Here is a 17,312-nt window from a genome sequence, read left to right on the forward strand (position 1 = left end):
AACCACATCTCAATCCACATCAGAGACCAGGCTGCACACCGAGGGCAAGATGGCAACCCACCATAAATCTCGGCATTTTCATGGTTAAGGTCCTTCAAACCAAACAAGCATGTTCTTTACATTTTTGTCTACTACGGGAAGATACGGGAAAGTTAGTTTTCTCACGTTCGGTATCTTCCGTTAGCAACCTTCTCTCAAGGGCGGTGCTCACTCGCGGAGAGACGCGATCGCGAGGAAGCACGTCAACGGGAGTCGTAAGTTCCCGTTACGATTAGACAATCGACGCCGCGAAATGATCGATCCCCTATTTCGGTTAGGATAACAGAGGTAGTTAAATTGAATATGACATTGATACAACAAATTATAAGTCACAGTTTATTCCAACAGCTTTGTAACGAATATAGTTACACTGGTGCGTATGCATAAGTAAAGTAGGTGACTGATCTAAAGGTGGTGACCGTTCAAAAGATGCAAAATCAGTGCCGTTCGGTGACGCTGCTGTGGCGGAGGAAAGCTAAGGATGGGTGTGTCTCGTGCATGGAACCATCGGATTTGTTGATGACAATTTTGGCTAGGAAAGTAAGGGCAATAGACGTTGCTTCTGATTGGATAATAGACAGCTGGTGGACTAGGAAGGGTCTTAGCCGTCCTCGAGAGAAAGACGCCCTCGACTTGGAATAAAATATTTTTAATCATTTTCATACAATAAACGTGTATTTTCTATACAAAAATTCCGGTTTCATATTTACATAACTGGTAAACTATTCAGTGAAAGAATATTTGGTCGGTCTGAAGGACCTTAAATAGAAAATGTGTGGCGGCACTCGACAATAAATACCGCCACTAGACATTAACTAGAATCGGACGACGATAGCGCAATGGTTAGCGCCTTTGGTTACGAACGTTCGGGACCCAGGGTTCGAATCCTGGCAACCGGATTCCAATTTTTCTTCCGCGGCATTAAAAATGAGAAAAGAAAAATGCGCAGCAGTATATACATACATACACCCCACGCAGCACAGAACCTGTCTCACCCTACACACTAGCAGTTAGCGCACTATCACCCACAACTATACGCGGCTACTACGACTACTACACTACAAATACAACTTCAAATAATCTCCACCTCAGTTACACGCCCCTAATCACAATGAGAACCCGACATATACATAGAATAATATTTTGGGCTTATCCTGAAGAAGAAAAAAAGTGTTCAAGTTTATCCTGAAAAAGCGCGTTGAAATATTCACGAAAGCTCGCGACAGAACGCAACTAATAAAAATATGATGGAAGCTCGAAGAACTACGAGAAATGTCATCTAATCATCGTAAAAGTTTCAAAATATAAAATTTATGAAATGTTACGTCTAGCTGTTCGAACAGGCAGATAGGAGAAGAGAAAAATAAAAGGAAAAGGAGAGAGGAAGAATGCGAGACGCGAAGAGGATCTGTTCGATACGCCGAATGGGTCGATGCACGGTGACGGAAGAAGAAAAATAAAATATAAAAAGCCGCGTCAAATGGGTCGGTGCACAATGACAGCATAAAGAGCAAGGCACAAAGAATACTATCGCTGTGCATTGACCCGTTTAACTACGCCTGTCGAATTTTATCCCTTATTTTGTGTTTGCAACCCTGTCTACGGTCCTCTGCTTCATGTTCCGTGCTTCAAGAAGAAGAACGTCGAAATGTTGCTCTGGATCGTTGACGTAAAATACGACGTCATCGAAGACACCTCGTATGGTCAATTTTCCAAAGAAATAAAGAAGCGAAATATTGCAAAAATGAAAGTTTCTTGGGCGCTAAGAATTACGCGAATGATATCGTTTCAAATAACTGTTTGATATTTATTAACCCTTTGCACTCTGAATTTTATTTCAATTTCGTTAGCAGCAGCTGCCAACGCTTATTAAGTGTTTTATTTGAAATTTACTTTAACTAAAAAATAAGACAATTTAAATAAATAAAGGAAGAAAGAAGTTCAGTTAAATAACAGTTTTATTTACACTATTGTTGTATTTTGTAATTTTTAAGTGTATGATATATCTCGAAACAATTTCCAGGATGCAATCACAAAAAAGGTGGGACTGAAAGAATGTCGAGTGGGACTCGACAAAGAAGCTCCTGAGATAAAAAGTTACATTAAGTCACACACGACATAGAAGTGGAAAGGGTTAATGTAATGTGCTCAAATTTATCAAGGTATTTGATAATTTAATTAAAATGCAAATGAAGAAACAATTGCACCATCTTTAATTTACTTAATCTTCAAAATATTTCAATACTGAGTAGTCATACTTTTGAGCAATTGTTTAGTAGAAATAATTGTTAAAAAATAGAAAGAAGGTGGTAGCTATTGCAATCTTATTGAGTTGTTCTTATTTGGTGCTCAAATTTATCAGAGTATTTGATAATTTAATTAAAATGCAAATTAAGAAACAATTGGACGACCTTTAAGTTAGTTGATCTTTAAAATATTTCAATATGGAATATTCATATTTTTGAGCAATTGTTGAGTAGAAATAATTGTTAAAAAATAGAAAGAAGCTGGTGACTATTGTAATCTTATTGGGTTGGCAACTAAGTGATTGCGGATTTTGTCATTAGGTGGTATTGACAAAATCCACAATCACTTAGTTGCCATCCCAATATTAATATAAAGTGCTCAAATTTATCAAAGTATTTGATAACTTAATTAAAATGTAAATGAAGAAAGAATTGAACGATCTTTAAGTTTCAATCTTTTAGAAAAGGAATCTTTAAAATATTTCAATATTGAATACTCATACTTTTGAGCAATAGTTTAGTGGAAATAATTGTTAAAGAATAGAAAGGGGCTTGTGGCTACTGCAATCTTATTGGTTTGTTTTTATTCGGTTGTCCTTATTGGGTGCTCAAATTTATCAGAGTATTTGATAATTTAATTAAAATGCAAATGTAGAAACAATTGAATGATCTGTAAGTTATAATCTCTAAGAAAAGGAATCTTTAAAATACTTCAATATTGAGTACTCATACTTTTGAGCAATTGTTTAGTAGAAATAATTGTTAAAAAATAGAAAGAAGCTGATGGCTACTGCAATCTTATTGGGTTGTTCTTATTTGGTGCTCAAATTTATCAGAGTATTTGATAATTTAATTAAAATGCAAATGAAGAAACAATTGAACCATCTTTAAGTTATTTAATCTTTAAAATATTTCAATATTGAGTACTCATGCTCTTGAGCAATAGTTTAGTAGAAATAATTGTTAAAAAATAGAAAGAAGCTGGTGGCTACTGCAATCTTATTGGGTTGTTCTTATTGGGTGTATACATTTACCAGAATATTTGACAATTTAATTAAAATGCAAATGAAGAAACAATTGGTCGACCTTTAAGTTAGTTGATCTTTAAAATATTTCAATATGGAGTACTCATATTTTTGAGCAATTGTTGAGTAGAAATAATTGTCAAAAAATGGGAAGAAGGTGGTGGCTATTGTAATCTTATTGGGTTGTTCTTATTCGGTGTATACATTTACCAGAATATTTGACAATTTAATTACAATGCAAATGAAGAAACAATTGAACCATCTTTAAGTTATTTAATCTTTAAAATATTTCAATATGGAGTACTCATATTTTTGAGCAATTGTTGAGTAGAAATAATTGTCAAAAAATAGGAAGAAGGTGGTGGCTATTGTAATCTTATTGGGTTGTTCTTATTGGGTGCTCAAATTTATCAGAGTATTTGATAATTTAATTAAAATGCAAATGAAGAAACAATTGAACCATCTTTAAGTTATTTAATCTTTAAAATATTTCAATATTGAGTACTCATTGTTTTGAGCAATAGTTCAATAAAAATAATTATTAAAGAATAGAAAGTAGCTGGTGGCTATTGTAATCTTAATATTAAAACTATCAACGATTAAAGTATAAAAGTTGCACCAAAGAAATCAAAATGAACGGTATATGAGAAAATACATAATGCAAGAGAAAGACATTTATACCCATTCCACAAAAAGAAATCATTAAAATCACAAACTGTAGCGTGGGAAATTTATAAAATTCCTACCATAACCTAAAAATTGACCATTTCGAATATCTCGGTGTTTCCAATATAGTTAATTCAATATATCTCCATAAAAAATAAAAACAATGTTACATTTCTATGAAATCTTAAAAAGAAAAAAGAAAAAAGAAAAAAGAAACAATATAAATCCAACAAACAGGAGAATTTAAATGAAAATTTAATACAAGACTGATCGTTAGACCAATGAAATAACGCAATTTCCTAGTTATTCGATGCAACGTGAGCTCAACAACTGTCAATTCTGCTGAAACTGATTGGAATTTCAAAGCCACTAAGGGGTCCTAATGGAATCCGGTATTAACTGACCGGACATTTATGACTAGGGGAGAGTTTGTCTTGGAATTACCGCGACGCTCGCTAATATTTAACTGGAAGGGGCTGGTGAGTTTCGGTAAGCCCGAAATACGGCGCGAAGTCGAACCGGAAGGAAGCAGGCCGCAGATTAAACGGAAAACTAGCGTTGAATTTAACATTGGCCAACTCATGCGATTAATTAAGCTATTAGTCGATTGGTCGACTATTTTAAACCTATTTTAAAGCTGGTGAAAAGTAAAGTAAAAAGAAAGAAGCAAAGAAGAGGAAGAAAGAAGAAAAGTTCATGGAAACAGATTATTACGATAGAAAAATAGCTTCGTTAACGTCGCGAAGTTATCTCGGTGAAACTGTAAGAAAAACTTGAGAGTTTCACTGGAAGATCTTGAAACACGAAATTCATGTCACACGTTCGCCGTCTGTAAAAAAGGTAAAACGCTCGACGTATCAAAGAAACGTGGTCGTTTCCAGGTTTTATCCTCTCTTTGCCAGAGTCAGCAGATAATTTTCTACTGGTTTCTTTGAAACGTAGACCTTGGCAAATGTGGCGCGAAAGAGTCGCCAGAGTATTAAGTTAAAACATGTACATCTCTAACCTTTGAACTTCTCGCTTTAGTTTTCACAATCGCCAGTTCTCTAATTCTTCTATCGATCATCCTATAGCATTTCACGTGCGCCATAAAAATTTCCTCTCGTTTTTCCACGTCCGGGTTACCAGCAAAACAAGAAAAATCTATTCTTCATACTCTAACCTTTAAAGATAGATCGCCTGCAGCCTGTCGTCAACTTAATCCTATGTTACACAACATCGGCAAATACGGGCGACTTTACAAATCTTGGAAAAATCCGATTCTGAAACATTCGCGATTCTATCACATTCAAATTGCGCGCGTTTCTTTTCTAAGCGCCGCGCCTGCCCTCTGCTGTTCGAGATCGGAACTACCGATCTCTCTCTAGAAGCTTTGGAAATTATTTTTTAAATCTTGCAAAGCGAACAGAACAGGAGAGATAAGAACGTATTTCGTAGAGAAGGAGGAGATGAAATAAGAAGAGAAATGAAAGTTGGTACGAACCGATAGTTGAACGGGCCTGCGAGTGAACGATGGGATTGTTGTTCGCCTCTGAGTTGGTCGTCTGTGGTCGATCGGTTATGGTGGCAGTGGTGGCGATGGTGCTTCCGGTGGCCGAGGTGAAGCTCAAAGTGGACGTGGAGGACGGGTTCGTTACGTTTAACGGCTTAGAGGACCAGGAGCTGCAAGTGTCGCAGCCCTCAGCGGAACGTGTGGACAAGCGGCAGCAGGACCAACGCTTTCCACTCCACAGTCCGGCGTGGTAACGACCGCTTAGGCCAGGATTCTCGCTGCACACTGTGAACAGACCAACGAACCGTCGAATTAGTTATTTTATTAACAAATTAGTTATAAATTGTTGGAACATAGCCGAAGAGAGTTTTGAGTACAGCGGTTTAGATTTCATGTCTTTGACAGATGAACAAGTTTACTTTATGACTATATTCTATTCCTATGTTACTTTTAATAATTTAATCAATAAAAAGCCATTAACACTTTGACTGCTACGCCGAAATCACAAGTTTCGCCAAGGACGTTACAGTGTTTTAACACAGTGCAACATTTAGATGCAACATTTGTTCTCTTTTCTTTTTATTGATGTTGTAATAAAAATGTTTAATTGTTTAATTTGGCACTTTTTATTTTAAAGTATCTTCTATTTATCGGTTATATTCAAAATGTCTTAACTGTCAATTTTCATTCAATTTTTACAATTGTAGGAAGTTGAAGCACTCCGGTCACCAATGACCAACGTGGCAGTCAAAGTGTTAATAATTAAAGGAAGAACACTTTCATAATTTCTATGAAAAATATATTTGCACCAGAAATTTCTTGCTACTTCTGTATATTTTTTAAAGTCTCTTTCATAATTTATCAATATCATCATGACGGTCCAGTCTTATTACAGTTCTAATGAGATTTCAAAATGTTTCATGTAGTACACGTAATTTATTCATAAAAGGTTTCTACGAGTTTCTCGTGAACCACTCTATGTTAGACGTGTGACGTGTGTTGTTAATTAATTTCGTTATCCTTCTAATTATTTTTATCCGATCTGAGATGGTAGTTGGTTGTAAAGGTAAGTGCCCAAGAAATACGCTCGATGTCCAACAACAAAGTTTATTTAACAAAAACAATCAACGGTCAACAGTCAATGATCAACAGTCAACAATCAGAGGTCAACAGTCAACAGTCTACGGTCAACAGTCAACAGTCTACGGTCAACAGTCAACAGTCAACAGTCAACAGTCAACAGTCAATAGTCAACAGTCAACAGTCAACAGTCAACAGTCAACAGTCAACAGTCAACAGTCAACAGTCTACGGTCTACAGTCAACAGTCAACAGTCTACAGTCAACAGTCAACAGTCTACAGTTTACAGTCTACATACAGCGGTCAACAGTATACAGTCTACAATCTACAATCAACAGTCGACAGTCAATAGACAACAGTCAACAGTCAACACTCTACAGTCTACGGTCTACAGACAGTGGTCTACAGTCAACAGTCAACAGTCTACAAACAGCGGTCAACAGTAAACAGTCAACAAACAGCGGTCAACAGTCCACAGCCTACAGTCTACAATCTACAGTCTACGGTCTACAGACAGCGGTCTACAGTCAACAGTCAACAGTCAACAGTCAACAGTCAACAGTCTACAGTCAACAGACAACGGTCAACAGTCTACAGTCTGCAGTCAACAGACAACGGTCAACAGTCAACAGTCTACGGTCTACAGTCTACGGTCAATAGACAGCGGTCTACAGTCAACAGTTAACAAACAGCAGTCAACAGTCTACGGTCAACAGACAGCGGTCTACAGTAAACAGACAACGGTCAACAGTCTACAGTCAACAGTCTACAGTCTACAGTCAACAGACAGCGGTCAACATTATATAGTCTACAGTCTACAATCGACAGTCGACAGTCAACAGTCAACAGTCAACAGTCTACAGTCAACAGACAACGGTCAACAGTATACAGTCTACAGTCAACAGTCAACAGTCTACAGTCAACAGACAACGGTCAACAGTCAACAGTCTACAGTCTACAGTCTACAGTCTACAGTCTACAGTCAACAATAAACAAACAACAGTCAACAATCAACAATCACGGATCTCGAATATATTTGCTTCGCTGTTACGCTAGACCCTTCGTACTTCGCTGTTCGAAACGGAATGAATCTTTTGTTCGAAACCAAACGGATTCTTTTCTTTTTTGCCGCGTATGCATTCTTCCAAATATTCGGTGAAAGTACCGTAAGGACATCGATGGTACGTTGGGCATGTCACCTTACGCTTAGATGGCATAGCGCTTTGTGTCGCGAAGCCGTAGGAAAGTCCCGTCGTCGAGTGTCGCCACAGATCTTCCGACCGTTAAGGAGAATATCTTAAATTTCAGCAAAATATATATCGTTGTTAACACACGTGATTTCTTGTATCCATTTAATGCTCAAGTTTTTCCCCGAAATATCGCGAATCGTTTTGTTTATGGTAATAGATAACAAAGGGAAACAGGATATAAAAATTTGGAGACTGCAACGAGATTAACTGGAGAGATTGTGGATCCGATTGGCAATGAGCATTAAATGAACGCATACTGCTACAAATCTATAGTTCGATTTCAATTTTTAACAAAACAACAGCCGAGAGTTTTCAATTTTTCAAATTATTCCTTCGAACGAGAAATGAAAATACACGCCATGCTTCTGTCAGAGGAAAAGGGAAACAGAATTCAGTTCGAATCGATGATCATTAGCCTCTAACGAGAGGCGACAAAAAAAACAAAACAATATCGAAACGCCATTGGTTCATGAGACAGCGTTCGATTTATTCAAGACGAGCTTCCACGTCGTGTTGTATTTATTTGACAAATTGTCTATCGCGTGTCTTCCCCTATTGTACCCCGCGGAATACCACCGATGAATTTGATAAAAATCATGCTTGCGTTGTTTTACCTACAAATCTGATCAGCGCACACTCCCCACTCCTCCCTTTCGACCACATCGGCAAACAACAGCGCCATCAAAGTACCTAGCAACTTCCCATTCGCGGAACTATGTCCCTAGCGAAACTTTTTCTCGCTAGAGAGAGAGAAAAAAAAAAAAAGAAAGGATGGACAGAAAAATTTTTCCTCGTTGTCTACCGTGAAGCTTTCTCACATTTTGTTAGAGTCGCCAGCGGGAGACACCGCGAACTACAGAAATGCATTCGAGAAGTACGGAGGCGAGCAACGTGACGATAAATAACAGGAATTGGTTCCAGTACGAAAATTGTTCCTTTAGACTCTGAAAATTCCTTCTTATACTTTTGGACTATACTTGGACTTATACTTTTTGTAAGATAGCCATTGTAAGAGTTAGAAAATATTGTACTACAATTGGGATTTGTAGCATCTTAGAAATTGGCAATAGTATGAACACGAGTGTAAATACTGGACTGAAAATTATAGCGTTATGAGGTTATGGTTACAGTGGACGCTTATTCGCTCAGAAACATCTGAAGACAGTAAACACATATGATACACAGGTGTTGGACAGAATTCTTATATGTCATATGTGTATATGTATATGTATGTATGTATGTGTTTGTATAATACGTATATGACATATAAGAGGTATTTCCAACCTTTGTATATAAATACATTTCATAAAAAATATTATAAAAATAAAAAAGAGAAATATCTGTGTACATGGAATATTTGATTACGTTTGGTATTAAATTTATGAGAACGTATTAGAGATTTTGAGAATTTCAATTTAATTATATATTTCAATGCTTGCAAGTATGTTCCTCGGAACCTAATCAAATGTAACCCGGATGTTTCGAGTTTTGCGTAAATGTTGCCAGTTGTAGAGTGGGTTGTATCGTGTTCGAAGACAAGAAAATCCACAGACGAATCTCGTCCGGGGAAAATAAGAGGTCAAGAGGAACGATAGAGCGTGTAACAAGGGGGCCTAAGAATTAATTAATCCAAGTAGCTCGTTAAAATGCGATCTGCAGGAAGAAATCGTAATAATTCCGAGGATTACAATTAGTTCCCTTGACCTTGTTTCAGATGGGCGAGCAAGTTGTTGCGTGGAAAACAGCGAATATTAAAATCGAACGTTACCATGTAACGTGAATGGGGTTTTGTATTATCGCGGTAAGAAAATCTCATTTTTAGAAATTAAACTGGCAAAACTAATTATTAAGATTGATACAGAATATGCTGCAAACGTGTTATTTATAATTAAATAATTGTCTGGAAATGATGCATCCAGTAAATCCAATGCATCAATTAAATCCTTTACTAAAGTAGATAATTGTCATTCTAATAATTTTTATAAGATAAAAGTCAGAATAATGATACATATTTCACATTTTGTTGAGGTTGACTGATAGAGGAACAGATGGATGAATTTGTAATAGAAAAATATATTGAAACAAGTATAGTGTATAAGGTCAAAATCAAATAAATTGTTATCATTATTTATTAATTTAATGTATGATATTGTTGAGGTTGACTGATAGAGGAATAAGTGGATGAATTTGTGATAGAAAAACATATTGAAACAAGTACAAGTACAAGTATAGTGTATGAGGCCAAAATCAAATAAATTGTTATCATTATTTATTAATTTAATACATGATATTGTTGAGGTTGACTGATAGAGGAATAAGTGGATGAATTTGTAATAGAAAAACATATTGAAACAAGTATAGTGTATGAGGCCAAAATCAAATAAATTGTTATCATTATTTATTAATTTAATACATGATATTGTTGAGGTTGAATGATAGAGAAACTAGTGGATGAATTTGTAATAGAAAAATATATTGAAGTAAGTAAAAGTACAAGTATAGTGTATGAGGTCAAAATCAAATAAATTGTTATCATTATTCATTAATTTAATACATGATATTGTTGAAGTTGACTGATAGAGGAATAAGTGGATGAATTTGTAATAGAAAAACATATTGAAACAAGTATGGTGTATGAGGTCAAAATCAAATAAATTGTTATCATTATTTATTAATTTAATGTATGATATTGTTGAGGTTGACTGATAAAGGAATCAGTGGATGAATTTTTGTAATAGAAAAACATATTGAAACAAATACAAGTACAAGTATAGTGTATGAGGTCAAAATCAAATAAATTGTTATCATTATTTATTAATTTAATGTATGATATTGTTGAGGTTGACTGATAAAGGAATAAGTGGATGAATTTGTGATAGAAAAACATATTGAAACAAGTATAGTGTATGAGGTCAAAATCAAATAAATTGTTATCATTATTTATTAATTTAATGTATGATATTGTTGAGGTTGACTGATAGAGGAATAAGTGGATGAATTTGTAATAGAAAAATATATTCAAATAAGTATAGGTATAAGTATAGTGCAGACATAGTGTATGAGGTCAAAATCAAATAAACTGTTATCATTATTTATTAATTTAATGTATACAAAATTATCATACAAATGTGATATATTGTTCAACAATTTATTTAAATGTAAAACTAAAGGGATACATGGAAGAATTGAGATATGTGACGAAATTCAAATTCTCAAAATTCAGACCTATACCACTATAATTTTCAATCTCAAACTTAAAAACCAATTACTTGAAAGCCCTGAAGACTAAAGAAAAAATTCCCTCTAACTTGTGTCATACAGTGCACTCATACAGTAATTTTTGTATTCTACGTAAAACAATCGAATTTCGAGCAATTCAACTGGAAGAAAGGAAAAAATACGAATGCCGAAGAACAAGTAGAATATGCACGCAACGCTATAAAAGCACTGACCCATGAACATCTTACAGAGGCCGGAAAAACGTTTCGCATCCGCCCTCGAGAGCACGAAACAAGTGGTCGCTCCTCGGAACACGTGAAAGGCTATTCAGGGGCTTTTTGCATGCGGCAACGATAGTCTTCCAGAGAATGCAACGTCTCAAACGCACGAGCTCGCGTACATCGACGTTTCGTACGAAATTGATGTTGCTGGGGTAGAACAAGCATTCTCATGGATATGATTTACGTAGGTCATTTCGATAATTGAAACTCCTCAAGCGAACTTCCTTTATCTTGAAAATCATTATGAACACGTAAAATCGTAAGAAGTCTGGTAAAAATAATTCTTATCCTTTTGTCCATGAATATTTGAATAGACGTTATTATAACACGTTGACTGCCGTGCGTGTTTTCAGTAAAATCTGCTTCAGACCATGAGCGCTGCAGTACCCAGCGTACTCTGCTAGATACTCCCACCGATATTTTAGATAACTTAAAATCTATGCCCTGATTCGTTACAATGTCGAAAAGAAAAATGGAGAACTTATTTCTTAGTGAGACAAATAACAGTGAAAAAGAAAACTTTTACGAGGTTAAACACAAATTCGGATAGTAGCGATGAGGAAGAAATCAGATTTCCTAGAAATGGAAATATAAATAGAATTACATCGTCTAATTCTGATTCGAATATTAATAAGTGCGATCGTAGTGATACTGAATGTAATGAAGATACTGTTGACCAGATTGTACAAGAATTGGTCATTAAGGAAGAAACAAGAACTGACGGTACCGAGGAAAGTGCAATTCAATTACGTGAATGGTATGAATTTAATGGTCGGCAGAAGTCATTTTCTTTTCCCGAGACAGACGGCCTCATTAGGCAATTACCTGGCGATGTCAATCCATATGATGTGTTTCAGCCATTCGTCGATGACGAAATAATAAACTTAATTGTATCAGAAAATTGCAACAAGGAAGAATGTAAATATTAGAAGATTTAGAGAATTATTAGCTGCAAAATTATTAGGGTTGTCTGAAAATACAAAAAATCCTTGTCTTCAACGGAGTTAACATAATATCGTCGTTCGGAAAAATGATTCCGGAAGAAGCATTAGACGCGCATGCAAACCACGTTATGCGGATAAAAGACGTCGAACGGACCGATCAAAGACACGGGAGAATTTAAAGAAAACAACAACTTATTGTCCAAATTGTCCCGATCAAACTCAGCTTTGTATAGAATGCTTCAAAGTTTTACATTCTAAATAATTTTCTTAATAAACCATTTTCGTATTACTTTTATAATAATTCAATAGTTTTATTACTTCCCGTGGAATATCTTTTCAAATACCTACGACGATCCTTCGCAAGTAGTCGTACGCGGCCCTACCAGAAACTTTACTGTCACTTAAATATGGACGACGTGGCAGTCAACGTGATAATACATGCAATTGTTCACCGAAGTATTTCAACACTTGCAGAAACTTTTTATCACAGAAACTGATAGAAAAATATAGAAGCTGATGAACTTCTCGTAAATCCACTTTGTACAAAAGCCTCAATTTCATTCAATCAATGTTCAATTATTCACAACAAATGACCTATTCCTATAAGTTGATTTAGTCAAATAAATGAAATACAAGCTAAATTTGTAAAAATGGTAAGTGCAACGTCTTCGTTTTTCCTTGCTTCTCAATTTTATGGATTTGATCAGTGTAACTTGTTATTGTGAGCTATTTCAGTAGACGTATTACGCTTGTTACGTGAAACATTTGAGGTGATAGTGCGTTAAATAATCACTCGGTGTTTAGATCAACAATATATTTATTAACAAGTGTCTTCTTTCGATCGCGTCGCGTATCGCTCTCGGTTTCGCTAGTCAATCTCACTGCACAGTTACGACTCGACTTTATCGCTTCCTAGTTCGAACCTAACTGTCGATCGGATTCGATTCTTTTCTTTTTGCCACCCCTCAATATCCCCACTATCCGCGCGTTTGTTAGGCGTCTTCCACCGTTGCTACGCACGCTTTCTTCTCGAACATTCGACGGAAGGACCGTTGGGATATTGATGGCTCATTAGGCACGAAGTTTCGGCGATATACATTGTTGCCAAGTGCCACCACACATTTAAAAATTTGATTAGTACCGCAACGAGACCCAACTATCGTGGTTATTGTCGTGAAAGCTTTTTAATCCAAATATTTTCACTGATCTTTGTACGTACAAATAATATTATAAATTTGTATGCTTCCGTTACACGTTGACGAAAATCAGGGAAATCATTTTTACTGACTTCTTCTCTGCTAATGAACCATGGATTTCTTCTCTAAGGAGATCCACGAAAAGCTGGCACAAATGGAAGCAGCTTTTGTTACGGTAGCTCGTATTCATTAAATACTCGCACAACTGCTAAGCAGCTTAAGCTTCAACGTATATTTTTAACATGAGAAAGAAAAATTGAACTTGCGAGAAACATCGTTTCGCTGGCCAAAGGTATTTCCAACGATGGAAATCAGCTTAACATTCAATAGCTTAACAAAGTAGCGTAATCTGGTCTGAGCATCGAATAAACCAATTGTGTAAACCACTGTCAATTTTTCGCCTGTATGAATCTTGCGAAACGTGGAAAGCAAAACGAAATCGACGAAAACTTTTCTAACGATAATAAAACTAATTTAACCACGGATCATTCGATCCGCGCGCCACGAACAATCGCTCCGACTGTAGAGAAAGTCCCGATATTTTCCACTAAATCTGGATGAGAAAAAATAGAGCGCTGAGTTTTACATTGTTACATCGGCTTCATCGAAAGAGAAAAGAACGATGACACCAGAGTGAGCCAAGGGATAATGTTCGTAGTTGATTCGACATGTGGAAGAAAGATGGGAAAAAAGATTGATGGGTCGATCGTTTTTCAAAATGCCATCAACACAGATGTGTGATTTCGTGACGTTAATGTGCTCTGACAATTAACACGTAGGACTTATTGTTTAACAAAACGTCGATAATGATCCATTCACACATGCTTCGCAATTCAATCGTCTTTAATACTCGACGGCTGTTATATCGGCAAATGGTCGAACTGAAAGCAGATTATGCGCGAGCGTATTCCATGCGTAATGAACTTCCACATAAATACTTTCGAAAGCAACGACGCATAGTAGGGAATCAACAGATATTGGGTTGGCAAGTAAGTGGTTCCTGATTTTATCAATAGATGGTATTGACAAAATCCGCAACCACTTAATTGCCAACCCAATAGTAATGAAAAGTGTTCACATTTATCACAGTATTTGATAATTTAATTGAAATGCAAATGAAGAAACAATTGAACGATCTTTAAATCACTTAATCTTTAAAATATTTCAATATTGAGTACTAATATGAAACATTTTAGCAATAGTTTAGTAGAAATAATTGCTAAGAATAAAAAGAAGCTAGTGACTATTGTAATCGTATTGGGTTGACAACTAAGTGGTTGTGGATTTTGCCAATAGATGGTATTGACAAAATCCGCAATCACTTAGTTGCCAATCCAATATAATGTAATAACAATCGAAATATAAAAAAGTAGAGGACTTTTCCAGAGTCTAATGTATTTTTAACAGAAATGTTAAATTACCTCAAACTACTTTCATAATCTTCTTCAACACTCTTATTCTTTTGCAAAGTATATTCGTATTTATTAACTGTTTATTGAACCTTGGAGTATTAATTTCGTTGAATAACAATACAAAAACTGGATTTTGTAGATCTCAGAATTTTCTTTTATGTCACAACTAAATCTCAAATTCATCATTCTGGCAAAATGAATGTATTGGGTTGGCAACTAAATGATCTTATCATTAGTTGGTCATTATAAAATCCGCAATCACTTAATTGCCAACCCAATAGACTCTCAACGAGACGAAAACACGATTATTCAAATTTATTTCTTTCAATTTACAATTTATTATTTACAATTTATTATTATCATGAAGAATTGGTAATTCTAGTGTTAAACCAAAACCATTGTTACAAGGAAGATACGTGTCTACGTACGAATATTTCGCTGGAAATTACGTTGCAAGTTCACCGACACGAAGCCCTACACAACCTGACACAGGTGTCTAACTTCCGTCCGTCAAATGCAGACCGGAAATCGCGTGTTTACGAGGAATGCGGCCTAGACACGATTAATCTTTATTAACATGGACCCCGTGCAGCGGAAATTCTCTCCAACGACTGCATGCATATGCATTCGTTCGCAAAAAGACAAAGAGAAAGAAAGGGAGACAGAAGAGGAAAAGACAGAAAGAGAGGAGAGAAAAAAGAGGGAATTGCAGTAGTTTAAAGGCGTCGATCGATATCAAAGCCCGGAGCAATTTGTCGGCGGAGACAATATCGATGAGGAACTATTGTACACGACAGCCCCGGAGCCTACGAAAGTGCAAAGTAGTCTAGTTCTGCTTATTCGTCTTTTATCCTGCCCTCCCTCTCTAATTATCCTCGTTTCCGTCTACCTCTGACTTTTTTCTTCTCTTTCTCTCTCTCTCTCTCTCTCTCTCTCTCTCTCTCTTTCTCTCTCTAGTTCGCTCTTTTGTTCTTTTTCTTTCGTTCTTCAACCTCCATTCGCTGTCTGGCGGAACGACGGCCGAAATTTCAACGGAAATCTCGTAATTAATCGCCTCATTAGCATGTACGAGTCAGCGAATTTGATTCATGTACTTTCTATCGTATAACGTACGTGTTATAGAAAATGTACCTTCCTGTTAAATAAAACGATCAAATCTTATATTTCTCGCCTCACTGATATTTTACATTTTTTTTTCTCCACTGTTTCAGAAAAATATTTTCAAAATATTTCAAAAATATTGTTTGAAGATTTTTACTGGTTTTTCTAAAGTGAGAAGGCCTCAACGATTCTATTTGGAAAAAAGCTTCGAGTGCATCTTACCGACTGCATCGTTGCCCTCGAGGCAGAAGCAGATGGCTGTAAGTTGTAAGTTAGATCTTCCTAATGCATGCAGCTTCTTCCTGTAGATTTTATCTCTACATGTTAAGTAATGGTCGACTTGGTTCCCTGGTGAAATTCATGTTTTTAAATACACAGAAAGGTATGTTTGAACGATAAGGTAAATGTAACGCTATCATCTTTTTGGCTTCTTTCACTGAAAATTAATGTTGCAATATTTCTCAATATTTTATAATATGGTCGTGTTACGCCATGAGGCTTAGTATAGTATCGTATTTCTAACCGTCGCTCGCGGTCCTCCAGCGTCGCAGACGGATCGTCTTATCTGCCCGACAAAAAATATACAATGTATCGACGAGCGCATAGTAGTCACCAAGCAGCGAGTTCCAGAAACGTCGATTTCGGTTCGTTATTCCATGCACACAAAGAAGGTGGCATATGTGATCATAGGCGCGAAAGATGGCGTGATCCGAGCGTAGTGGGGGTAGTCTCTCCGAGAAGACAAAGAATTGATCTAAGGGCAGTCAGTCTCATTTGAAGATTCAAACGACATACATCGAGAGGTCCGACGATTGAAAATAAAGTCGCTTAGTCTAACGAATTCATTGGGAAATATCGTAAAGTCGGGTCGAATTTCTGTAACGCATTAACTGTATTCATCGCTAAATAATTTGTGACGCTTTTATTATTATACAATTTATTGTTGAATATACACGCTATATTAACCTGTTAATACAGTGTTAAATTCATTGAACCACCTCTGCTATCCTAACCGAAACAGGGGAACCACTAATTCGCGGCGTCGATTATACGAATCGTAGCGAGAATTTACGCCTCTCGCTGACGCGTTTTCCTTGCGACCGCGTCTCTCCGCGAACGGTCGTAACATGTCGTATAATTCATCACTGATGTTTTTTTACTTTAACCATAACTTTGGTATGCAGAAAAATAATTCTAAATATATCGTGGGACCTTTCCTGTTCAGAATTACAGTACTCGACGTGTCTCAAAGTATCGATTTTTTTTATTATAGCCGCACCAATATAATCGAATGACATATGAGCCCGATAGTTAGCCAGACGCTAATACAGCGTTTTCAAACATTCACAAACCTACAATTT

At 36.2% G+C, this 17,312-nt stretch overlaps 1 protein-coding gene across 2 annotated transcripts in view; it reads right to left on the reverse strand.

Moving 5' to 3' along the window:
- Btk29a (tyrosine-protein kinase Btk29A) overlaps window positions 1-17,312 on the reverse strand; it is a 351,109-nt gene that overhangs the window by 289,585 nt on the left and 44,212 nt on the right. For both annotated transcript variants that reach the window (XM_072021484.1, XM_072021485.1), the window contains exon 4: window positions 5,460-5,753. In XM_072021484.1, the coding sequence (XP_071877585.1) occupies window positions 5,460-5,753 (294 nt within the window). The remainder of the gene's footprint in view (window positions 1-5,459; window positions 5,754-17,312) is intronic.

The sequence above is a fragment of the Bombus fervidus genome, chromosome 19, assembly GCF_041682495.2.
Source record: "Bombus fervidus isolate BK054 chromosome 19, iyBomFerv1, whole genome shotgun sequence".
In the NCBI taxonomy this organism is placed as follows: domain Eukaryota; kingdom Metazoa; phylum Arthropoda; class Insecta; order Hymenoptera; family Apidae; genus Bombus; species Bombus fervidus.